This window comes from Hemibagrus wyckioides, linkage group LG10, assembly GCF_019097595.1.
Source record: "Hemibagrus wyckioides isolate EC202008001 linkage group LG10, SWU_Hwy_1.0, whole genome shotgun sequence".
NCBI lineage: Eukaryota > Metazoa > Chordata > Actinopteri > Siluriformes > Bagridae > Hemibagrus > Hemibagrus wyckioides.
In genome coordinates this window covers 6,656,786-6,684,108 of record NC_080719.1, presented here as the reverse complement: position 1 = coordinate 6,684,108, position 27,323 = coordinate 6,656,786, and the positions used below count along the sequence as shown (strand labels likewise).

Here is a 27,323-nt window from a genome sequence, read left to right as displayed (position 1 = left end):
CTCACTGTCATGCTTCATCGTTAATCTTAGGACTGCATCATCAGTAGGGCGGGGCATAATAAGCAGACTGATCATTTATCAGTCACATATATCATATGTGATCCAAGATATCGTAGATTAATATAATTACAAATTATATGCCACTGATATGATCTCAAATTTGTTCTTAAAATTCTTTAAAATAATTATTTCCAAGAATTATATATCATAATTAATTATTTAATTATATAGTATATAATTTTCAAATTATTTTCAAGAATTATATAATATTAAATAAATATCATTCTTTTTTTAATGTAATACCTAATTATATAATTCTTAATTTTGTTCTTAAAATTCTTTAAAATAATTATTTAAAAGCATATAATTATGTAGTATATAAAAATTCTAAATAATTGTTACAATTCTTTATATTTAAGCATTATATAATTATAATAAAATAATTATGGATCATTTTGTTCTTACAATTCTTTAAAATTATTTTAAAGCTTTATAAAATTATAATGAAAAATAATTTTGTTCTTATGATTCTTTCGAATAATTACTTTAAAGCATTCGATAATTATATAATATTAACAATTTTGTTTTTAGAATTCTTTAAAATAATTATATTTAAGCATTATATAATTATATAATATACAATAATTTTGTTCTTACAATTCTTTAAAATTTTACAGCATTATATAATTATAAATAATTTTGACTTTCAAATAATTATTTTAAAACATTATGTAATTATATAATATATAATTAATGATTTTGTTCTTAGAATTCTTTAGTTATTTTAAAGCATTATATAATTGTAATAAATAATTGATTTTCAAATAATTTTAAAGCATTAGATTATATAATATACAATTATAATAAATAATTTTGTTCTTAGAATTCTTTAAAATAATTACATTCAAGCATTATATAGTGATATACAATAATTAATCATTCCGTTCTAACAATTTTAAAAATGATTAAACACAACTTGAACATGTCTATTTTTTTATATTCTAAACATTTATATGAATACATACATGAACAATAAACTAACTAAGTTTCTTGAAATGCAACACACTTGCATTGCTTGTATGTATCTTGACATTTTATTTTTATTTTCTGCTTTATTATACCATAAAAACACACCGGATGGGAAGTCAATCCATCTCAAAGCACTCTGCATATACATTCACGTTCATGTGCACAGAGTCATTTGTAAGGATCACCAACAGCATGTTATTGTATTAGTATATTTATGAGAGGAAATTGCACAAGTATATTCAATTTTCTCAGATTTTGCTGTTAGGCAAAAAGGAAGGTAGAACAAGTTTTGTACTGAGGCCGTTTCTAGGGGGAAAAAAGAATTAAAGTGCCTTGCATTGAGGCTCCTTGTTTATTAGATACAGTGAAACTCAAAGATATTAAAAGTAACCTGACTGTATTAAGAAAGCAATAAAAATGACCTAGAAACAGCTCCAAAGCTTTAACAACATAAAACTGCAATGATCTATGGAACTGAACCGAAATTTGCAGCTAACACTGAAAATAAAAATAAAAACATGTTTTTGAAGTCAGGTTACTTGCTTCAGAGTGAGAAAGCAACAATCTTTCATCAGAAAAGTGGCCGTTTTTTTCCCCTCTCCTGGGTTTGGCTTCAGATTTGTGAAAAAGAAAGATTTTTTGTCCACGTATAAGTTGTTCTATAAGGATATGGTGAGCAACTAATCTCCTGAAATGATGCGCACAGACAGAAACTGATTTTTTTTTTATTTCCATATTGGCAAGTCTACAGTGAACAGCTTGTGGCAGAGTTAGGAGCCCAGGGGACCCACGGTGGTTCGGCTTAGTTCAGTGATGCTGTGAGCCAGAGCGCTGCTCCTCCAGTGTGGCTCTAAAGCAGGGTCGCCAAACTCCACCTGACCACAACACGGTCCGGTGGACTTCCTGTTCCAACATGCCTACTAAACCTGGTAATAAACTAGCGAGATGCATCTGGCAGCCCTGCTTTAGAGTTTTTTGCTCTCTGGCTATGCAAAAACAGCAGCAAGTAGCATCACACAGAGTGTGCACACAGGCTCCATTCATGTTGTGCAGAAATAAAAACAGGACAACAAACGAAAACTGGGTTACACAGCGAAAAAAATTAAAATGTGTGCCAGTTACTCACAAGACCCATCATCAATATCATCTGACGTGAAAATAATTTACAAGGAGTATGTGGGAGGAAAGGTAAACCAGGAAATATAAAGCTCTACTTGTTTTTGTATTACCCTAGTCATAAAGGCAGACTAAAAATGTACCAGTGCGAGTACCCCGGAGGAAGAATTGGGAGGAGTTGTAAGAGATCAAGAGGCGGGGTTTCCTCTGCAACGGGTCAGCAGTCAGCATGGATGCACAGAGCATCAGCCACAGTCACACCCAGATGTGCGGGGAAGCGCTCTTGGGGGGGCGGAGCCTCATCATCCAGGAGAGAAGCATTTAATTCATTAATTCGAACAAGAGCCAGAATTCAGAGAACGATTAGAATACACCTGAAGTTAGTGGAGGACCTCGAAAATACACAGAGGTTGATTATGAACATGTTGGAGACGAGGGGGTGGTCACGTATCTCAACCAAGCAAAACTTGAATCATGGACATGTAAATGTAAGACGGCGGACGAGAGCACTACTCAAAGAATCAGTGACTTATGAATAGGTTTGGGGGGAGGGATAAAACAGAAAGAACTTGAAACAGCCAGAGAAAGAGATACAAATAGTCCTCTCTATTCCACAAGTGCATCCATTTCGGTCAGGACTGATTTATCTGAGTGATACTGGATGTCCCTTCAGCTGAAACAGGCTTTGCACTTCCCTTTAAATTTTATGAGAAACTATAGTGCACAGTAGAAGTTCTGAGCCTCGTACACAAGACCCCCCGCAGAGCTCGGAGAAGACAGCGCCGGCTGTCCGGCACCGGTGACGTTGGATTGGACGTGGGCTTCAACGTCATCAAGGGCCCCTGGTGAGGCAACGCTACACTGCAGCGGGCAGGCCAGCTATTTTTAAACAAAAAAAGTGATCAGGGTATAAGGGGGCCACTCTCAGTCTTGGCCCGGGTCCTTCGAAGGCCCTCCGTCTAAATAGATCTTGAGAGCTTTTTCCTTGCGAGGAGAATAACTGACCCGGTGACCCGTCTTCAGCAGCCGACTGCTCTCTTTCTTCATCAGTTCGTTGCGCTCTTCTTCTGAGAGCTCCATGGGCTCCTCAGTCCTGTCCCTAGAGGATACAGACACAGGGTTTAGGCTATAATTAATAAATAAATAAATAAATAAATAAATAAACAAACAAAAATAAATACATACATATGCAAACACTATAATCTGCAGTAACAGATGAGGCAAAAAGAGGAGAGGGGAGAGAAAAAAAACAAAAACAAAAAAAAACATTACCATGATGAACTGAACTTCATAGAAAAAAAAAATCCCACTTTTTCAGGAAATTTAATTTTGTCAGACATTGGAAAAAAATAAAATAGAGGGATCATTTTCAGTCTTCTAAACTTTTCTCTCTCCCTCTCTCGTGTGCGAGTGTCAATATCCAGAATACAATTCAGTAGTAAAAGATTATTAAATGTCCTTTAAGCCATAAGGATTTAGTGTGGTCTTTCTCTCCTGTCCCCTGGGGTTAGAGTGTTACCTGTAAAACACCACTGCACCATCGTCACAGATGTAGAGAGGCCAGACGTTAAGTGTGGAAACTTTTGGATTCCAGTCTAAATCCTGATGGATCTCCAACACGGATATGTCGCAAGGAAACGTTCCTCGTCCCTATAGGTGGTAGACGGAGAGACACAGTGAATGACCACTACAAAATAGGTTGACCAGAGCTAGGACAACACTCAACCTTCATAAATATTATTTTATTTCAATTATCCTGTGTCTGATCTGATGACAAAATGCTTAAAGATGACTGGATGAAAAAATTTTATTCTCCATTTTAAGACAAATGTCTCAAGCCACTAATTAAAAGTTGTAACACCACAAAAAAAAAAAAAAAACACTGAATTGATGCATTATATACACTGATCAGGCATAATATTATGACCAGTGACAAGTGATGTGAATAACACTAAATAAATAAATAATGATATACATCTCCATATGAGCACAGTATTGATCCGGGTTCTGAACTCATGCATTAAGACTAGACCAACAAACTAAATACCCTAAACCACGCTAGGGAGTTCTCAGACTTGAATAAACATGCAATCATACCTTAGCGAACTCCAAGTTCTCAAGAGGAATCTCACTCATTTCACTGAGCTGCAGGGAAACAAACAGGATGAGAATGAAACATCTTCCCAGACTATCAGCAATCAGTGCTAACTTTACATCTGGGATCTATGCCATGAGGGGGAAAAAAAGGCCATCACCTTTTCCTTGAGTTCATCCACACTGCTGCTCTCCAGCACCACCTCCCGGAAGGCCTCCAGCTTCATCTGAGCCGGACACCAGCGCCGGGTCAGCACAGCCAACTGAGACATGGACTTCATCCTCTCCGGTTCTGCACATTAAAAGAATGTCATTTATAGAAATATACACCTTTAAATGATCTATACATCAGGCATTTATATTCATCGAGTCAAATGACTCTTTGTAGCTAATGTGAAGCCATTAGGCTTTATAGGTTTATGAATATTAAAAAGTTTTCTTGCATAAAGTACAAAAGAACACTGATCAGAAATTGCTTCACACATGGCTGTAAACTCACATTGTACCATGTTTTGCACTAGCCTTCACATGATTGTCTATGGAACTACTGCATTGTCCAGATGAGCAAAGTGCAATTATAAAAATTTCCATGCGCAGGAGTCAGGGCCAAAAGCAGCCCGATGCCAAAGCTTCAACAACTATTATTAGTGTTTCTGCTTAGGCATCTGGCATCATTTTCAACTATTTTTTTTTTAACAAAACAGAAAAGAGCAGCTGGGGGAGTCTCATTTAAACAACAAACAAAATAAAGAAAGCTGTCTCAGAAATAACTGGTTTAAAGTGACGTTATAATAACATATTGAGAAAATTTTAATAATATATTTGAGAGCTATTTTCACACTAGCTGTTCACCATGTAGGTCTGCTTTGTTAGTGAGTCTTCAGTAAATCTAAACAGGCGTTTATTTATGATTTCCATTAGAACTATTTAATGGATGCATATGGTCAAGAATCCAAAAACACTAAGAAATTTTCAGCTATTTTTTTTTACCGTCAAGAACTTCAAGGAAGACTTCCCAATTGCTGGAGATATTGATGTCCTCCTCGTACACGTGAAACTCGAGAAACACCGTGCCTGGGTTTTTCCATGTCTTCTTCCTGAGTCGAAACCTACACGAGCACCAACACAAGACAGTTTAGATTCTGTGTGGGTTTCAGCTCCATTGCCACATGATACCTGTGAGTCAGTCCTCTCAAAAGGTCAGCCGTTAGTACAAGCTGCAGGATTGGGCACAGAGATTAATGACCTTTGAGTTTCATGAGATTCATGGCAAATTCTCCTATTATATTAACTCTGTACAAAAAAAATGTGACTATGCACCAAACAGCCATAACATTATGAGCAGTGAGAGGTGAAGTGAATAACATTGATTATGTCCTCATCATGGCACCTGTTAGTGGGTGGGATATATTAGGCAGCAAGTGAACATTTTGTCCTCAAAGTTGATGTGCTAGAAGCAGGAACATTTGGCAAGCGTAAGGATTTGAGCGAGTTTGACGAAGGGCCAAATTGTGATGGCTAGACGACTGGATCAGAGAGCCTCCAAAACTGCAGCTCTTGTTGGGTGTTCCCGGTCTGCAGTGGTCAGTATCTATCAAAAGTGGTCCAAGGAAGGAACAGTGGTGAACCGGTGACAGGGTCATGGGCTACGAAGGCTCATTGATGTACGTGGGGAGCGAAGACTGGCCCGTGTGATCCGATCCAACAGACGAGCTACTTGTTTTAGCTCTCTAGTATTTAACAGTGCAATGGTGAAATGAAATTAAATACTGTATATGACCTTAATTTATATAGCTTTAATTTAAGGACAATTCCATTTATAATTTGCCTTCAGATAATAAAATGCATGCTCAGTTGCAATCAGTTCAGGTGACAGAACAGTGAAAATCTTTGCAGACAGTCAATAAATAAATAAATAAAATCAACTAACTCATCCTTAGGTTGCTTTCAAAGTACCGTTTGGGTCATTTGCACTTTGGAAGTTTTTTTAATGACTTGAAAAGCATTTGGCAGAAATTCAGCAGATAATATCGCTCTATACACTCCAGAATTCCCCCTACAGCTTTTGTCAGCAGTCACATCAACAATAAGTGGTTACAATGGCAGCCATATACAGCATTACCCACACCATCAGACAAGATGGTCAGCTTCAGATTATGAGCTGCTCTTTATATTATTTTCCCATATTCTTCTCTTCCCATTATTTAAGTTGATCAAACTCTAATCTGGTCTTCATGTTTTTAAGGCTTTACCAATGGATTACATCTTGTGCTAATCCCTCCGTATTTACTCTGATGAAGTCTTCTCATGATTACTGACTTTGACTTAGGTTATATGGTGCAGAATCACGGACGCTGCTGCAGGCAGACTTGGAAAAGCTTGAAGTCTTTTAAATGGGGTGCCTGCGTCAAATTCTAGGAATTAAAATCAGGGATCAAATACGCAATGAAACCATTAGAGAGCGGTGCAGCGACAAATCGACCATATCTGAGGAAGTCCAAAAGCACCGATTGCGGTGGTTTGGTAAAATGTGCCACATGAACCAGCACTGCCTTCCTTACTGGCTCCTTTGGAGATCGCGCCCCGATGGCTGGAAAGTATAACGAAAAGCTCCAAAGAAAACATGGATGAAGCAAATTGAAGACCTGATAAACCAAAGACTTACACCAGCAGAAGCAAAAGAAGTGGCCAACAACAAGCAACGATGGCAGGAAATTTTATACAATGTTCGAAAGCCTGTAGCACCTACAGCAGCGTACTTGCTACGTGGTCGACCGTATCCGGACGTGAGCTAGAGGAACTTCAAGTCAAGCTGACCTTGACACAGATACGCCTGTCTTTATGGCCACTTGTTGTTTCCCAGGTTTATACGGAAAAGAAATCGGTCATCCACCACACAGTTGCTTTCTGCAGTCTCCTGGGCCTTTGGGTGTTCCTGAGCTCACTTGCACTAAATGTACCAAATAACTGATCTTTCTAATGTACCAAATAACTGACTTGGCCATACTCACTGTTTCTGGACGTTCTCCGATATCTTTGTTTTGATTTTTCAGCCTTCTGATTGCTTTGTTTCACTGGCAGTGGCCTTTATATAGATAGTTCCAAATGAACAGTTGTACTTTACCAAATCTAGACCTGCTCACTTTTAAGTGAACTAATGACGGAAACACACACCTTGTCTACTTTTGGTCCCTTATAACTACATAAAAATGTGCTGTTATTCATACACCACTTACAATTAGAATGTAAACACCCTAGAAACATTATGGATTAATGAATTCGAATAAAAAACTTTTGTCTTGTGATCTGAAACATACTATGCAGACAGTCATAGCACATAGATCAAAATCAGCTCATTGTAACCAAACGCCTATTTCCTCTGAGGTTTTGCCAACCCAGGAAAAGTGTCTGCAAGCCGATGGATCCGTCATATATTGGAGCAAACGGATATGAGGCATCCAGGTGCTCACCTGTCTATGCTGAGTTCCAGTTTGCACTGTTCTCGAAGCTGGGGCAGTAACACCTCTTTGGACTGCCTCACTGTCATGCCCTTAGCGAACACAGTATCCAACAGGAATCTACAAGGCTAGAGAGAAAGATCACATTCTCATCAAGCATATTTCCCACCACTCACATCTAAACAGCTTTATTTTAGGATTCAGTATTTGAATCCCTAAGATGTGTTTGAAGATGCTGATACTGGCATACCTCGGATTCATTGACTAACAGCTGGTACACCTTTACCCTGTATTCCCCTTTCTTTAGGGCTCGTCCTAATCGGATGGTGATCTACGGATTTTAAAAAAAACAAAATCAGTACTTTTTAAGCCTTCTTCTGAGAGACTAATACTGCATGCCAGTGTGATGTGTAATAGTCAAAAAAGGCAAACCTTGTTGTCATCCGAGAAAGAAGAAAGAGTCTCGTTGAGTCGCACGCTCTCAAACTCCTGGTTGTTGGCGTAGACTCGGAAGACCTTGAACTGGGTAGAGGGGACTCCAACGAATGGCTCAAGGTTCTGCTTGAACGCTGCCAGTGTGATCCTTTTATCAACATGGACAAGTAAACCTAAATGCATAGAAAAAAAGCAGCAAACACAAAAAGTGAACTCAATTATTTTAATTAGATTGTCAAAGTAAATACTCGGGCTGGATGATAGAGATCCTAAAGGAAATAGGGGTACACAGCAATGACAAGCGAGCTTTCTTCCAAAAAAAAAAAACACCCTAAATAATTGTCTCTGAAAAGGAAACTTGACAATATGAAGTATTATATCAAGCAGATTAATTTAATAATTATAACGTTACAGAAAAATGAATCAAGACCTTCTGACAGACCGGATTTAACAGTTCAATACATCGAGGGTAAAAAGCAAACTCATTTATTTCGGTAAAGTTTAAATCCTTGCCTTTAAATCCATGATGTTTTTGACCATAAACAACTTTTAGTTCACAATGTGCAGGTGAGGAAAAAAAATAATAAAACATTTTATTAATACAGGCGCAGCATTTACAGATAAAACTAAAGTGGCATTTTTACTTGAAACAAATTAAAACTTCCATTCGCTTACTACAGACAATATAGTTATAATCAGAGCAGGGCTAACTTTTTACCTAGGTTATCAAATACACAAGGGAAAAACTTTCCCCATACACCAATACACAGCAATTAGCAGTATTTCTTACCTTTCTGCCCATCTCCGGCAACATTCTCCTGAGAATACGATTCAGCTCTGAAGTACAGGTGATGCGTCTGAGTTTTACTCTTGCCGTTCTCGTCGTATTCGCTGTCAGTGCCCGAGTCCTCCTCGGCTGTGTCCCATGTCTCCTTCTTGCCCTCGTGGGCTTTGGAGCGGCGGCTGCTGGTGATGCTGTGCGAGTCGAGGCCGTTGGCCAGAGGCAGAGGCGCACCGTCGGCGTTGCACAGTGTGTCACTGCTGTGACTTGAGCTCAGGATGTCTGAGTCCACGGAGCTGGTGCTGCGATCGTTGTTGGCATCGGAGTCGGAGCGTTCCTCTGAAGCCAGCTGGTTTTCAGGCTGTGGGAAATCGAGGTGCTCAAAATCGCTGTGATCCGAACTCTTCTGGCTCTCGCTGGTGCTGGAGGTTTGTTTCTGCTGCTGCTTCTGCTGGAGGGAAAGGTTCTTTAACTTCTCTGTGCTCTCCTCCAGAATGGCCTCTACGCACTGGCCGCTGCTTTTAGCCCCCTCGAACGAGTCCTCTGAGTCACCACTCACCTTGGGGCAACTAGTTCTGTGTGCCATGGAGCCTGGAGACTGCTCCGGGAGCGAAACAAACAGTCTGATTGTGTTGCCATGACGGTCCAGAAGCTTCCACAAGAGCGAGTCAGTGAATGCAGCCTGGTGATCCTCTGAGTCCGAGCTCTCCACAAAAACCTAAAGGAAGAGAAAACTATTAGAGGCTACAGCCAGTGATGAATGCAACCTTTTGATAAACGCTAACAAAGAACTTCTGATAAATAGCTCGCAATTTTCCCATTGGTGTTTAGAAAGTGAAACCTTGTTACTCCTGAAGAAACCCTCAGCTTTCAGTGTCTTGTTGGGCACATAGAGTAGCCGGAGGTCATTATAGCAGCGCTCCAGGACGACACGCATGGTTTCTGCAAACAGCCCAGTGGCCTGAACAAAGAAATAAACAAGAATAAAGGCGGCTGTTTGGTGAAATGTTTAATCTCTAAAACTCTAAAGAGCACTGGCTGCTAGAAGATAATCCAGGATTAGGTTTTGACTTGTGTGTGTCATTAGAATGATCAAATTAAGTGAGCTTCAGGTATTCGTGTCCGCAGACTGTGAGTGAAAACATACTTGTGCAATGAGTTGCTTAAACTCTGTAATGGTTTGGTTCAGGTATGCCCTGACGCTGACAGGAGTAGCGATGGTCTCGCTCTTCAGATCCACCACATGGACCTTCACCATCACCTCTGAAGAGTTAAAAACATACACGCATTATATACATTTACATGAACATGTACACATTCACAATCTTACTATGGAAATCCTAAATCAATTAATTTGTTTTAGTTTAAAAACTGGCAAATGTGATCATCTCGAAATGATTCACAGATGACTAGTTAATGATTCATGGTACCTCCGGGTTTATAAGGCTGGAACACTTGGTCGAGTCGGCGGGTCTCTAGTAGCAAATCGAACATGTAGGAGGATTTAACCCCGCCAAGGAGCAACCCCATGGGCATGTCCTCCTCCCCCTCATATGAACGCTCCAGATATTCATGAAATTCATCATACTTCACCAAGCGACAGCAGTCAAGTGGGACTACGGCCTCAAGCTCCATCAGCTGGCAGGACAATAAAAAAACATAAATGATAGTGTATCATAGTGTATTATAATATATACAATGAAGTATGGTGGTGGAAGCACTATATTGTGAACACTATGAGTGAATGCTACAACATAATATGTACACACATACATATGACACACTAGCAGGCATTATGCACTCTACACACACCCGTCAGTAATTAGCGCAGCCTAGGCTTACCTTGTATGCTATTTCCGTGGCCTCTCGGAGTGTTTTGTCCTTGTGAACCTCCAGCTTGTTCTCCATCATTACCATCTTGACAGGATGCATGCAGAAGAGTTTGATCTAAACAAATGAAGCAAAATAGAGTCAAGAGCGTTCAGATAGAGAAACACAAGCGCATTAAAGAATAAGAGGTACAAGCAGTACCTTGCAAGTATTGCGTTCGATCTCTCGCTGCCTCTTCTCCTGTTCCTCGGACTCTCGTTCTCTCTGAACGAGACGCTTTATGTGCTCTGGGAAGTCTTCCACATCGAGGTACTCTGCACACAGAGTTTGGCTTTTTAATCACAAACCAGTAAAATAATTTGGCAACATAAAATTCATCGCGTGAATTTTAACTGCAAAAAAATGGCTCATAACCATTAGATTTCTTACTTGCATTCCTTGAGGGATCTTTCAGTCTGTATATGAGCATGTACGCATTTGTGGAGCTGTTGGAATACAAAACATAATTAGGGGATTATTCCCAGTCAGAAACACCAGTGATGTAAGAATGCCATCTTAAAAATCACAAGTGCACGATAAAGGGGTAGCATTAAATGGGGCTTTGTTCAACGCTTACATAAAGAGTCTGTTGTATTCATCTCAGAGAGACGTCATTTAGTTGTTTAATGGCTGAAATTTCTGGCGGTTATGTCTGTTTTGTGGCAGAACTGTGTGTGCATTTTTTTTTCTTTGAAGCCCCACCATCAAAACAGCAGCCAGGGGCATACATGTCTGTGTGTGGGGGGTTTTATTTACCTGGCAAAGGCACTGGAGTAATAGCCTCTGCTCCCTGAGGAACCACCATACGTCTTCCTGATGTCATCCTGTGTGATCTACAGCAAACAAAGCGTCATTAGAATACAGTTGGCTTTGAAAATACATATATACACTACACTGAAAGCCACTTTATGTTTAAAAAAGGAATAAGGAAAATATGAATGTGTGAATATGAAAGCTGAAGAACCTTGCTGACGTGCTGGTCGTTGAAGCTGTACCACTGGCCATCGCTAAAAGACTTGATGCAGGCGTAGTAGTGTCCACCTGCGGCACTCCCAGAATGCACCATTACCGAGAAGAGTTCGTACGTCAGTGAGCTCTGCAAAAGGATGTTGAAAATGAAATATAAATAATCTTCTGTTAGTTTTATTTTCAATAACAGCATGTCCTGAAGTATTCTAAAAGTCACTTGTCTCTTTATTGTATTAATGAATGAATGAAAAGCCTTGCATCTGTTTATATTAGGTTTAATGTTTATAGTAACACTAACGCTTGGGGAGATTTTGGGGTTAAGAATAGGAGGTACCTTTGGCTTAAGTGCCCTCTCAGTGGTGCTGGTACTGTCCAGGCAGATGCCCTCGTCCACTCCATCATCGGTGGAGAAGTCGTTGCTCATCTGGTCACTGTGACAACTGCCTTCGTTCTCTGCCCCGCTGTCAGTGCAGCTCTCTGTCTGAGGGGATTTCTGTAATTTGCATGTGTGGTAGATCGAAGAGGAAACGAGAAAAACCATCACCATCAGTTACAACTAGTTTTAACTATTCAGGAACAAACGGAGCAAAATTTTTAATGAATCCTTTAAACTACTGTTTAAACATGGAGGCAGATTTTTTACCTCGTCCTCGAGGTCAATAAAGGGGCTCATGTCAAGCTCCTCAGGGAAGGTCATACGGTCATTGAGTTTGATTCGATGCATAGTGGTGTAGTCAAAGTCAAAACGTTTCAGCTGCAAAGTCAGCAGATAGGGAAAGTGCAGAAAACGCAAACCCTGAAGAAGACGACGACAGGGAGAGAGGCAACAATACAATAAGAATGCACTATAGAGACAAAGAAAAGGACAACGGTCTGCAATAATCCACTTTGCTCCTGCTCACCTTGCGTGCGTCGCATTTCTTCTTGCAGCGCTCGCAGAAGTACTGGTTGGGCCCGTCCAAAGTTTCGGGCTGGATGAAGGCCTGCAGTGCTTCTTCCTGTTATGTGCATGAGATCACAGAGAGAACATTAACAGTTAAATAAATGTGCTGGCTTTTCTGTATGTCTAAATACTTCGGGTATTTAATGAGGTATCAAACTGATTAGAGACATTAATGCTACAGTTGAATTGTCATCCATTAATTGTTGCATATTATTGACAATAAAATTTAACTACATTTTTACACGACCCATACATAATGATGCATGTACACCGATCAGGCATAACATTATGACCACTGACAGTTGAAGTGAATAAGACTGATTATCTCATCATGGCACCTGTTAGTGGGATATATTAGACAGCAGGTGAACATTTTGTCCTCAAAGTTGATGTGTTAGAAGCAGGAAAAATGGGCAAGTGTAAGGATTTGAGAGAGTTTGACGAAGGGCCAAATTGTGATGGCTAGATGACTGGATCAGAGCATCTCCATCCCGGTCTGCAGTGGTCAGTATCTATCAAAAGTGGTCCAAGGAAGGAACAGTGGTGATCCCGGTGACAGGGTCATGGACGGCCAAGGCTCATTGATGCACGTGGGGAGAGAAGGCTGGCCCATGTGATCCGATCTAACAGACGAGCTACTGTTGTTCAAATTGCTGAAGAAGTTAATGCTGGTTCTGATAGAAAGGTGTCAGAATACCCAGTGCATGCCGGGTCAGGGCTGTTTTGGCAGCAAAAGGCGGACCAACACAATATTTAGGCAGGTGATCATAATGTTATGCCTGATTGGTGCATAATTCTTTTTTTTTTTTTTTTTTTTTTTTTTTACAAGACCTGCACTTATTAGGCAACTAAATGCAAGTGATTTATAAATGATTGTACTTAATCTTAACTGTAATTGCAAATGATAAGCCCTAGAGGACAGCTGACACAGAGAGAGAGAGAGAGAGAGAGAGAGAGAGAGAGAGAGAGAGAGTTGCTGAACACATGTATGGTACAATTCCAAACAACTGACAGGTTTAACATGACTGAGACATACCACACTGCCAAAGGCCTGACTGGCTCCAAAAGGCCTGATGACCAACGGGATGTCCAAGTAGGTGTCGATTCTCCAGCTTTCATTGCCACACTCCAGACAGCGCACATAGTCCTTCAGTTTGCCCTGGTACAGCTGATTTATGAGATCAGCCTGAGGAGTCATAACACAGTGATTCAGAACAACTCAACACTCCAAATCATCAATATAATTAAACACTTCTCAAATGCAAAAGGCGAATTAAATTACATACAAATGCTTGGGCTACCCACTACTAACAATAACCCCAACTTTACTACATTAACTCATGAAAAACATCCTCGCTCAAGGGTGATAAATCATTCGCCTTTCCATCCACATGAGTGAATAATGAAAACAGTGCAAGTCCTGAGTGTTCGACATATCTTCAAAACACTGTACGGATCACATGAGACTGTGTTTAGACAAACAACTTCCAAATCACAAAGTACTAACCCTGAGACTTTTCTGTTACACTGGGCCCTTTGTTTAGTCCCTAGTGGATTAGTGGAATATCAGATAAAGGTCCAAGAGCTGTAGCACGTACCTGCTCCGTCTGTTTCCACTTCTGTTCCAAAGCGTCAAACATGACCCGGCATAGTTCCTGGACATCGTGCTGTTGCCAGGCTGCACAACACACACACCCCCCCCAATGTAAAACACTGTTCAAAGCACTCTCACTGCTTAAATATAATATACACATGTATGTATATACACATATATATATACACACACATATATATATATATATATATATACACACATATATATATATATATATATATATATATATATATATATATATATATATATATATATATATATATATATATATATATATACACACATATCTGTATATATATGTATATATATATATATATATATATATATACATATCTGTATATATATGTATATGTATATATATACATATCTGTATATATATGTATATATATATATATATATATATATATATATATATATATATATATATATATATATATATATATATATATATATATGCGCATGCTATAATGCTAGGCAAAATGATAAAAGTAATGTTAAACTGCCAGAAGTTTGTTTTATTATATTATTTCCACAGACATAGCGCAAAAAAAAAAAAAAAAAAAAAAAACTTTATACAGAACAGCAATTAAATTAGGAAACTAAAATCTTTTTTTAAACTCATTAACTGCTCACTTTCCAATTATTCTAATGCATTAAAGGCAGCTGCACTTGGTCCGTAATCCTGTTAAATCTATAGATTAAAGATTTATAGACAGTGCAAGTATTAACACTAACCCTTCCTTCACACTAGTGCGACAGGCACACATTCATTTTCCATATGCTAGTGTGTGTGTGTGTGTGTGTGTGCAGTGCAGAGCTGCGATTTCAGTAATATTTCTATTCAAATCAGTTATGCCAGAGTAAATCCAAACAAATGACATTTGAATTTTATTGTGCATGCACGGTCCAATGTTTCTGCAGTTCCTCACACACTTTACTTCCTGCCTGAAATTACTTCCTATTTACTGCTGATGTGGAAAAAAAAATGAATATATGTGTGTTTTTTTTAGATCAATGCAAGCCAGCTCCTCTGGTGAAAGTGAGCTGTGTAGAGCAGTTCTGAGATGAGCTCACCTTCACTGCTGTCCCAGCCGAAGCTGCGGGTCACGTCTGTGGTCTCTATGGCTCGTTTCTTGCTGGTCTGCAGCAGCACAAAAAGCCTCTGCAGCTGGAAGGGGATACTAGTGACAGGATCTTCCTCAGACTCCTCAAACTCCCAGCTGAAAGAGAAATAAGAAATCATATTAATCCCTATTAGCTGTGTCCCTACGTTCTTACAGGGGATGACGACATGTTTTGCACTTACTTGTAGAGAGCATTTCTAAACTCTGGCGTCATGAACAGGGTCTGGAGTAAACTGTTCAGATAGCAAGTCATGGCCTGATTGACCAAGCCCACATATCCTACATGGAAAGAATGCATGGTTAGTCAAACAGCATATACAGTCTATAGATTTTTATCTAGCCTATATACTACATCCTCAACTAGTTCTACTGTCACAAAACATCTAGAAGAGGCCTAAAAGAGGTTACCCGTTTCAGACTTGTTGAGTATGGAGGAGTAGGAGTAGCTTGGGCTGCTGTAGTCGCTGCTACAGCCCACTGTACCATCGCGGGACAAGGGTCCGATGAAGCGGTCCTGAGAACTGTCATCCAGACCACTGCTGTCCGCTGTGCCGGACTCATCCTGTACACACGGAGTGGGAGATTATAGACCTTAATGCTAAAGAAAGACTCTATACCCAACTGCTGCATAGCATTTTGCAGACTGTATTTAAAGTAAGGATTTCTCTCAGCCAATGTAAAAGCACACTGTTCCCCAGACACATTGTGATCGATCGTTACACGCAGCGTGTTGTGGCAGATGTTCCAGAGGCAGCTAAATGTACCTTGTACTACCAGTGCTAGTTGTAATTTCCATTTTAACGCTGCTCAGAAAATGCACTTTAAGCACTTCAACCCGGTACCCCGGGGACAGATTTCCAGCAGTGCACAAAATTCATACTATACATAGATATTCATACGATACAGTAATGTCTTAATACAAAACATTCAATATAGTTAAAAAATAAACACTGCCTGAATACGCACCTTAGGTTTCCATTTTCATTTAATTGGTGCACTCAGTATTTTAAGCTTATGACCATGCCTGCATGAGCCATTCAGATTCCCAGCATATAATAAAACTGAAGATGAGCTAATAGCAGGTAGTGTACTAGGCTTGTTAAAAACAGCATGATGAGAAGACTAACTCCTGATAGGATCTCATGATTTGAGAAAGCTTTTTTCAGCAGACGGAGTGTGGGCTTGACTACATTTAGTAGCATTTTATGAACAATACCGTACTTTATTATGTAGTCTGTTGTTCAGTGCAGAGGCATATCAAATAAAGAGCCTTGTATCAACTCTTATAGCCCTGGGGGAAAAGGAAAGTACACCCTTCTTTAATTCTTTGTCTTTAGTTAGCAAGGCTTGAATAACAAAGTGATGTGGTCCTCATCAACTTCTGTAAAGAAACAAAATCACCTAAGGTGAATAGATTAAAAAAAGCAATATAATAAGTACACCTTTCCAGCTGCTACAGTAAATAGCAGCTGGGTGTTATTAATGAAATGCACATGATCAGTTTATCATTAAGATGTGTGACGACCTCTACAAAAGCAGAACTTTTGGTAGTTTGGTGATCTGGAGCACTACATCATACCAAACAGGACAGGACATGTGTCATCATCTGAGTGAAGCAACTATTGCTGCTCAGCACTCCAGGAAGGGTCATCTCCAAGCCATTTTGTAATTCTCCATTGTACACTGCGAAGGACTGTTTACAAATGGAGAATCTTCAAGACAGTTTCCAGCGGTCCCACTGTGGGCATCCCAGCAAATTCGGTCCATTTAATGCTCACAGACAAAGAAAAATCCCTCATGTCTATGTAGACACATTAGCTCTTTATGTTCATGACAGCATAGTCAAAAAAGTAATATGGCTTTCATGGAAGCCCGTCTTGGAAGGAAGGCCCTTTTCTCCAAAAATAATACAGCAACATGAATTAGTTTTGCAATGCTGGAGTATCACCGTGAACACCACCGTCAAGCACGAGGGTGATTATTGGGGCTTGCCACCAGACCTGATAAAACCAACATCTGAATGACTAAAAAAGGGAAAAAAAAGGAGTTTATGGAACCAAGTCAAAGTCCTGACCTAGACAGCTACCAGAATGTGTGGTGAGATCTTAAAAGAGTACTGGAAACTGAACGAAATGCAGAACAGTGCAGTGCCGGTGTATCAAGTGGCAGAAAAATTGATATTCAAGCAAGGATGTGCCTTTGTGTGTGATCTAAGCACAGCTCATAGCCAAAATAGTAGCCAAAGACTCCCTGAAGTGAACATCATCGTTAAGATGTAGACTACAGCTCCACAGAATCTCTCGAGAACTTACTAATAAGTTAGTCCAGCTTGTTATACTGGCACGTCACAATTTGGGGGTTAAATTACGTCAGTGACCTCTTCTGAGACTATTTGATTCGATTTCCCAGCAACCAAACCATGAGACAGCATGCTGGAGCTTTCACTCGCTCTGTAGGTGAACTAATAAATTTTATTTGTCCAACATTGTGTTAATGTATTATCTGTGACAAGGACAGTAAAGACCGCTGGGGTCAAAATCTATGGTCTGCTATTGAAACATTTGATGACCAAAGGTCTGGGCTCAGAACACCACCATGACATAACCAACTTCCCATTTTGGTGTTTAACTTTAAATCATCCCTGATGCTTGTTGCTCAGAGAAATGGCTGCTTTGTCTTTCCCCATTGTCAATCCAAGGGCTGTAATGCTGAAGGGCTGTTAGAGTTTGCCAATTAGGAAACAGCTGTTGGAGGAGATAACCCACTTGTTGACCCAGGCACCAGTGGAGCATGCTAATTACACACTGATAACTGCAAATTTCTAGCTCTGCCCGTCTGCCCAGCTGGCCACTCACAGAAGCTATCTGAGGCTGCTCCCCATCCTTGTCTGTGAGCTGCAGAAAGTTCCTTTTTCCTAGCTCGAACCCAGACTCCACCAGAGACATCTCACTGGCCTGGTCCAGAGGAGCCTATGGAGATGGAGACAGTGACAATCAATCAATCAATCGAGAGAGGAGCAGGAAAGAAGGATGATGTAGCTTTATTTACATTGTATGAGGTACCAAGAGGAAGGATAAGCCAGATAGAGTATTTTAGTATTTTAATGCAGCAAAGAAACTGAATGTGTGTTTACATGCACATAGATCAGATGTCATTACTAACTGCATTTCAGTGGCAAAGCCAAGAGCGTTTAACAAATATTTGTGTCTTAAAATAGATCAAATGACACAACTTTAACTATTTCACCCAAAGACTTCCACCACATGTTAACACACCACATAAACAAACGGCATCTTGGGCAATATGAGCGTGTGCAGCGTAAAATAAAGTTCCCTTTTTTTGGTTTGCTCGTTTATTTCTATAAATATTGCATTAATACATAATTTCCAAATGGATAACAGTTGACTATTGTAATAATGTACTATAAGAACAAAAAGCTACTTATTTATTTATTGCATCATTTCCAGAACTCTGTTGAATTTGATTTTACTAAATAGTGCAGCCATTTTACTTTTTATTTTAATATTGCTGTATGTTAAATGCCCTTTCAATCTTGCAGGTTACACATCTCTTTCTAGATAAATGAAAAAAAAAACAAGCTTTAAAATAATAGATTAATGGTAGAAATACGATTACGACCTCAGTCTGATTTAAGATCAGTCTCAGGTCACATGCATACTTGAATAATACGGTAAGTGACATCAGATAATGAGTGTATTATTCGGCACACTCAATGTGACTCATAACAATGCATATATTCATGACTGCCAATAATTCTGTTGTTTGATTATCACTACAGCAAGGATTTTAGCATAACTGGATAACTATTCATTCAGCATCTTTTTTTTTTGTAATGTATGGGCTTGCCTATTTCTGCAGACTAATGTACCTGCAAATATTTAATATTCAATGCTCCAGTGTGCATTCACAGACCTCTTTGTTCATGGCTTAGCTCATTAGATCTCTGCCAGATCCTGCACTATGAGCCTTGACGTATTAGAGAGAAAGAAATGGATTAAAAATGTGTATTTCTTTCTGTTTCGTGCAGCAAAATGGAGGACAGCTGTACCATGATGTAGCATGTTTGCTTAAACTTTGGATGCTGCATTATACAGCTATTTAAAGGTGCTGCTGGCACAAATACAGAGTTTAATCCAGTGACCTACTCAGAGATCCGAAGCCAAGCCTGGCACCTGTGCTCTGGGTCAGCTGCAGGATTAACATCCCAACCCATCTGAAGAACACTAAGGCTGTCCATCACGGGCCAAAATACTATTATACACAACAACGTTACTATAATCTGAAGGAATTCTGAAGGCTATATGCCACCTACTGAGGTCACCCGGTGTTGAATATTACATATAACCAGTTATCGACACATCACTAATTCATGATGCGTGATAGATTAGGTTACAGATGAAAAAAAGAAAGGAGGGTGTGAGGAGACGCTTACCAGATCCGCCACGTTGGCCCATGCCAGCTCAAAGGTGCCATTCACGTAGCCGGCTTTGTGAGCGACGTCTTCGAAGAGCTTCGAGAGGGTGGTGGAAGCCGGGAGGTTGAGCGTTAGTCTCTCGTTGACTGTCTTGGAGTTGGTGGTGTCCTGGACGATACACAGCACGCGGGGTTCCTCGGCGGCGTTCTCGATCTGCAACGGACAGACCACACATGCGTATTTGTTTCAACTCTTTATGCATAGTAGCGAGTTTAAGCGAGATAATAGTGCGTGGAGCTGCACCTGGTAACAGAGACACCATGGGAACAGCTTCCGACTGTGCAGCAGACATCATTCCATGTAGCTTAGGTTATGTTAACATTAAGGCTATGTGGCTAGCCCATGAATCAGCAAGCGACATCAAAAATAACAAGCACAAAGTGCCGTAAATTGTTAGCGAGTCAAGTAAAGTCATTTGTTTTCATTTATATTCGCAGAAGTTGCGTTGAAATTCAAAATGCGTCATCGTTTACAGCAGTCTGCTATTATTATTATTATCGCCAAGTATGCAAACACAAGGTAAAGGTAAAGCAAAGTAAAAAAACGTGGCCTTCGCCCATGTTAAGGTCGGCGTCAGTCTCCACTCCCTGTCCTGTTTAATCAGTTATCTGAACAGAATTATTCTGGTATCGATAACAAACACGCTGCTAAAACATATGGCGATACTTGGCACGGTGCCGCTGAGCAATTCCCCTGGATTTAGCCGTAGGAGAAGTGCTCAATGCCATGCAGGTGAGAGTGGAACAACCCTGATTACACAACTCGGTATAGATATGACCTGTTTACATTAATCTCCACGGTAAGCGCGGCTTATACACAGGGAGCAGGTCCATTTCAACACCTTACGATTAGGTTTCTAATTAAACCTCAAGAAAAGCAGCGACACAGCAAACACATGCACTTCCTTCATTAGAAAAATATTGCTGAACCAGGTACCGAATACGCGCCAAAATGTATAATATCTGCTTGATGACAAGAGGGAAGATCACTAACTCTGTTTACAAGGCCAGAGCTTCCTTTGTCTCACACAATGCCTCCCCAGACTGCTCTCCTCTGCCAGTTTGCTCATGTTACTACAAGCGAAGTGCCGGGCTTTCCAAGAATGACGCACGTGAAACCGACTGTCTGGGAGGGAGGGAGGGAGGGAGGGAGGGATAGGGGGAAGGGACAGTGTTTATGAAAGGATGTGGAAAACAAGTCGCAGCAGAAATAACTTTTAAGCGCTCAGCGTCTAGGCTAAGGAGCACTGCAGTACATACGCACGCATCAGCATCTTTTACAAAGGAGGTTTCTCTTTCTATAGGACTAAACAGCAGCGCTGTAGAAAGTTGGGGGATACGACAGATGCCGCATATATAATCTAATATATTAAACATTTAAGGAAGGAGTCTCCAGTGTCAGTATTCTGTAATAAACAGTAAGTTTCTGTTATGGGAAAGTCTTCAAGACTGTGTGATCTTTTACAAATCTTTTTTCCCTCTTAATAAAAATGTTAAATGTGATTATGAATAAATAAAATGTATGACACTAATAAATTCTAAATAGTTATCCGTCTCAAAGCACTTAGAAATGCATGTTAATTGGAAAATAATCAACTTTGAGGTAACGTGTGCATCAGGCCACATATCACCCAGTTGTTGATTATTTTCCTATACCATTACAAACCCGAGGGTTATATACTTTACTTAGATAAGGAAACTCGAGTGGTTTCAGAAGCGTGATTTGATGCCGTATGTTGACGTGCTTTGAAACAGGAAGTCAGAAAGAGGGCATGTGGAAGGCTTTCACCGATTTCCACGACAGCCAATAGCCTTTGAGATACGCTTCACCTAAAGCTGACTCAGCAGTGGTTTAACAAACCTGCCTGGTTATTTCCTCTATCTGTACAATAAGCCTCGTGCAGCAGCGGGAGATGCTCCTATACGGAAATTATACGTTTTAACTTTTAAACTGAATTAAAAAATTGATAGTTATAGGGTTAGAACTCTTAACTTTTATTCTCACACACACACCATGCTGTTAAGACACCCAAAAGTGCTCGTGCTAGAGCTACCTGCGAGAACCTTTTCTTCATCTCCTCCAAAATACTTTGCCTGCAACTCCAAAACATACCCTGCTAGCAAAGCACAGAAGAAGAAAACACAGACTCAGTGGAAAAAAAAACAAATGGAAAAGGAGACAAACACGCGGCTGTGTAGAAAAGCAGATAATAGAAATAAGAGTCGCCTAGACGGTGAACTTTTGAGTCACATGCAGAGCTATAATTATCAGCTTAAGAGGTATTAGAGAACGCTGATGATATCTCTAAGAGAGAAGTGATGTATCCTGCCAGACTGGATGTTCCCCGGGACCTGCTACACAGAACCTGCGATTTCCTTTCCGACCAACAAGAGAACGAAGTGGAGATAATACTATATCGATAAGGTCAGATGTAGGTCGTCAAAGCGCGAATAAACGGTGCGACTTCAAAAGCGCCACTGAAGAAACATTCTCAGCTGGCATGCAGCCGAAAGCGCGCTGACAGAGCCGCGGGGCCTCTCGGATCCTGGTTAGCATTTTCCAAAACCCTTTGAACATAATCGCAAAAACAAAATCAAAAGGATCTCTGAAGCAAAAATCGGTGTGTGTGTGTGTGTAAAAAGCATGTGGTGTGAACCACACCATGCTACAAAAATGAATAGAACAATAAGATTTCTTAATACATTTACTCCTCAATCAGGTTAAAAGGAAAAATCCACTGTGAAAAATAGAATATAAATAATAAAAAATATATAATAAATTTAAAAAAAAAAAGTATTAATAATAAAAAATAAATAAATAAATAAGGAAATGTCTTAATCACCAACTCAATAACAGCGAATTCAATAACATCCACAATGGACTTCAAGCTTGATACAGAGGGATTTATTTATAAAGTGATCATAGGAACGTTTCCACAAAAAATTCTCTAAATTCTGTTCTGGATCGCCTCAAACATCGTAAACCAAGTTCACATCCAATTCACCTTTTCTCCATTTGTTCTCCAGATTCTGGCCTTTCCCTGTTTACCTCTGCAAAAATCCATGTTTGCCATTTGCGTGTCGTTTTCAGTTGTGTTGGCTTTGCTTTTTATGGATTGTTGTGGACGGCACCGTATGCAAATGAAATGCTAGAGCATCCACAATGCCAGTATGAAAGGGGGGGGGGATTTGTATTTTTGGACAAATAAATTTACCTGGTTTGGTTTATACAAACAAGACCATTCGAGGACTGACATCCACAGCACTGCAAAAAAAAATAATAATGCATAAAATATAATAAAGCATGCATCGTCTCTCCAAATCACTGCGTCACAATTACCTTTGAGTAAAGCTGAGGATTGTATTAATCAGTAAAATAATGCACATGCTGACTCACCGCTCAGCACTAACCCTGTGAAACTGCTATAACGCTGCTAACAGGTGGTAGGGGTTTTTTCCTCTCCAGATGCCCACAGGCTTCTTGTAACCTACTTATGACCTGAAGCGTACACCATTTTAGTCATTCTCAAACACTAAATACACATTTAAAGAGATGCGCTAGGCTCGGGTGTAGGCTTCCTCTACACGCCTTAAAGAGGAAGGGTGTGACGAAGTGTGAGACCAAAGAAAGTTAGTTATTGGAAAGTAAAGAAGCTACTGCTAAGCATGTTTAAAGGGTTCAAGAGGGTCAAGGAAGCTGGTAGTAAAAGATGTACATGGTTTTATTCTGCCATCCAGATTTGTTTATTTTGGGGACTTTTGTGAGACCAAGAGCAAAGATGATTTCTTTCTCCAAGATCTATCCGAGGGGGGGTGGGGAAAGTGTCTTGGAGCAGTTCAGAAATGAACTCTTCGCAGTCACATGCGCAAGGTCATAATCTAGAGTAAAGATCGATTTTATCCTCTTAGAAGGGTACACAGCAGCCCTGGAGCTGGATGCAAAGTCTCTATTGACTACAGCCTTTGAGTGGAGCTTGACTTTGATGCAGTCACTCAGAAAGCTACAGACGAATCGACTGAAATCTTACACTCAATAAGCTAAAAAAAAAAAAAAACCCTCTCTTATTTAACCTGGTGAATTAAACACGGTTTACGGAAACCTTACACCTGCAGATTTAAGGTGTTGGCTGCCGAGTGGTTTTGTTTCTAATCTAATGCATGAGGAAGAAAATAAATCACGCCATTCCAGGAAATGGTAAATGTTAACTTAAGCCGGTTTTAGACTGTGCAGTTTCAACATTCTTCCGAGATTGCTCGTCATACTGGATGAGATGTTCCTGATCAAATCCTGGCAGAATTTGTTTAACAGGCTGTACAATAGCATGTTCATTATGTTCAGAAGATCTTCTGATGATAGGACTGTGATTGAAGAAAACGAGTGCTTCTCTTTATGTCACCAATTAGCATGAGAAGCTCTCGAGGGTTTTTTCATAGAAAAATAGTGCCTTACAAAGCATCTGATACTGATCACTTCTTCATATAAGTCAGCTTTACATAATAAACACACAGGAAGCTGTAATTCAACTACTATACTATTTGTATTTGCAGCTGTCCTGCGAGTTTCATCCCATACTGTCCTCCTACTGCGGTCACACAGATGACTGAGGTAGCATGCGGTCACACATGGACTCAAATAACCACTGGTAGCTGCCACTGGACTCAAATAACCATTCTTTACAACCATGGTGAGCAGAAAAGCATCTCAAGTCGAGCCATGAAGTGGAATGGTCACGTTTTGTGTTTTAGGACCATTTCTACTCGGGATCAAAGAATTTGTTTATGATGTTTGATTTTGTCTCCGTCTGCAAACTGTAGCAGAAAGTCATACGATGTAAAATGGGGGTTATGCTGCATCAATCGTTTCTGTCAATATTTTTTTGAGGGGCCATCAGTTTCTCTCTCTCTCTGTCAGCGTATTAGACTGATTTTGGATTAAACTGCTTTCACATGTGTGAAGTGTGGTAACAATAAGTGGAGAACCTCTGAGATTGTAGTCCTGGCTGATCCTACACCGTTGGTCACTGGCCTTGAAGGGATACTCTGTATTTTTCTGATGAATCTGAGGAATAACACCAGGTAACATAAACCAAGTAAAAGGTCATTATATTATGTGGGACATGTTTTTTATTCCGCATCAACACACAGAAATGGTCAATTTTCAGAAACTGTCCATCTCCTGGAATTTTTGCCAATAAGTAGATCTGCTTGCAGAAAATCCTTGTTGATTAACGAGGTCAGAAGTGGACACAGTCCAGTGAGTTCACAGGAAGGCTTCGGTAACTCAGAAACTACTCTTTACAACCATGGTGAGGAGCAAAGTATCTCAGATTGTACAACATTACATACACTTGCAACAACAAGCAAAAGACCACTCGGGTTTGGTTCCAAAAAGAGGAATCTGATGCTAGAGTGAAATTTTTCAGATGAAGACTGGAAAATGGATCTGCGGAGGTTTTGTCTTCAGTACCATCCAGGAATCTCACAAGAGACGTCATGAGAAATTTATTTACAGAGCCGCATGAATAACATGGGAAATCTCGATGGAAGGAATTATTACTTCACTGAGATCAGATTAGGAACAAGAGGAATAAACCCAGCAGCAAGACAGTCCCTTTTAAGAAATCTATATTCACTCAAGTCTCGCCTTTCAAAGAGCTATCTTCCAGTAAACAACTTGCTTGACTTGAAGTTGAACAAGTTCAAGTATACAATCTATCTATCTATATCTATATATATATATATATATATATATATATATATATATATATATATATATATAATTACACTTACAATTAGGGCAAACGACAGCTGTTAATAACTACAGCTGATATTTTGATCTGCTAGTAAACACGAACAGGTCTATGAGAAGCAAGCTAGCGAGCTAGCTAACTAGCTTGCCTCTTCGCGTTCTCGCTAGCTTGTTTGTTTGTTACTTAGCACTGTAGCTTTATGACGTAACACGTTACTAGAACCAATAGGTTATATTTTGGGTGGTAATAATATTTAAAAAAAACCCATCATATTGTTAACGCATGTGTGCGTGTCCATTTTAAAAAGCTAAAACACGAGAGAGCAAACAGTTGTTAGCTAGTTAGCCAAGTTCAGGAAGCTAGCTAACAACATGCACGCGCAGACGACGGTCCCGTTTGTTATTGGACCTGTTCCTGAAACGCTGGTGGTATAAGTTACACGTTTAACGCGGTGATTAATACCAACTAAGACGCTGAGGCTAATGCTAGCTAATGCACTTGCTATGCTAACAAACAGCGGTGAATATAGGCTGAGCTAGCGCAGATGCGTAACAACGCGTCATTCGCGTTTCTTACACCGTTTTGCTAACAAGCGAGCAAATCTGCGGTAGTGTCACTGAAAAACAAACTGATCTAAAGTACGGCGTGTCAGTATGAGAAAGCCCCCTGTGCGCGCGCGCGCGCTCGCTCTCTCCCTCTCTCTTCGTTTTTATCTACCCGGTTTTTCTCTCACCTCTTTGGGTACGAGCTGGTTTTCCTCGCTGGGCACCATTTCCATTCGGGCGACTGTTAAACGCACATCAACCCCGGGGCTCTGATGTCAACAGCGACTCTCTGCAGGCGTTTGGATGAACATCATTTGCGCTCGTGGCCCAAATCCAGCCTGAATGCTGCGTCCAAACTGTCCTCTTACCAACTTGTTATCGAAGTAACCGAGGACATTTTTTCCCCCCTTTTCTGTTTTACAGCAAACCACAAACAGCAAATCAATGAGCGCTAAAAATGGCCGTCTCTCAGTGTGCGCGAGATTTGAGCTCAATCTCTGCGTCACTTCCTAAACACGGACTATTTTGATGTGATGACGTCGATGATGAGCGTCAACGTCACGACCTTAATGAGTGATGTGTGACGTGAGGGTGAGGGGCGGATCCAGTTAATCCGGTTTGATAGTGACAATTGTTTTTATTGATTTCTGGATGCTGATTGGTCAGAAGGTGCTGATTAATTTGTATTACAGCCTAATTCAGACAATCGATTTTTACAGTAATACAGCAAAAGTTTTGGGACACCACTTAGTTCCAGTGAAAGGAACTCTTAACGCTTCAGCATACCAAGACATTTTGGACAATTTCATGCTCCTAACTTTGTGGGAACGGTTTGGGGATGACCGCTTCCTGTTCCAACATGACTGCACACCAGTGCACAAAGCAAGGCCCATAAAGACATGGATGAGTGAGTTTGGTGTGGAGGAACTTCACACCAAGTCCTGACCTCAACCCGGTAGAACACCTTTGGGATGAATTAGAGCGGAGACTGTGAACCAGACCTTGTCGTCCAATGTCATTGCCTGACCACACAAATGCGCTTCTAGAGGAATGGTCAAAAATTCCCATAAACACACTCCTAAACCTTGTGGAAAGCCTTCC

At 40.1% G+C, this 27,323-nt stretch overlaps 1 protein-coding gene across 3 annotated transcripts; it reads right to left on the bottom strand.

The window, feature by feature from the left end:
- Positions 1-1,738: 1,738 nt before the first annotated feature.
- On the bottom strand, positions 1,739-26,732 carry usp47 (ubiquitin specific peptidase 47). Of its 3 annotated transcripts, none has more exons than XM_058400819.1 (28): positions 26,411-26,732; positions 19,887-20,081; positions 18,289-18,402; positions 15,842-15,995; positions 15,616-15,712; positions 15,384-15,529; positions 14,293-14,372; positions 13,731-13,880; positions 12,654-12,749; positions 12,395-12,547; positions 12,086-12,244; positions 11,747-11,878; positions 11,539-11,615; positions 11,173-11,228; positions 10,945-11,057; positions 10,756-10,860; positions 10,344-10,551; positions 10,061-10,176; positions 9,755-9,874; positions 8,923-9,631; positions 8,130-8,305; positions 7,948-8,028; positions 7,710-7,825; positions 5,230-5,348; positions 4,401-4,531; positions 4,243-4,290; positions 3,665-3,795; positions 1,739-3,244 (listed from the first exon to the last, which is right to left on the bottom strand). In XM_058400819.1, the coding sequence occupies exons 1-28, from the start codon at positions 26,453-26,455 to the stop codon at positions 3,070-3,072; spliced, it is 4,002 nt and encodes a 1,333-aa protein (XP_058256802.1). In that variant the 5' UTR covers positions 26,456-26,732; the 3' UTR covers positions 1,739-3,069. The 3 variants fall into 3 exon arrangements, with proteins under 3 accessions (XP_058256802.1, XP_058256801.1, XP_058256803.1); XM_058400818.1 differs by lacking the exon at positions 26,411-26,732 and adding an exon at positions 21,982-22,017; XM_058400820.1 differs by lacking the exons at positions 1,739-3,244; positions 26,411-26,732 and adding exons at positions 3,325-3,348; positions 21,982-22,017.
- Positions 26,733-27,323: the final 591 nt, after the last annotated feature.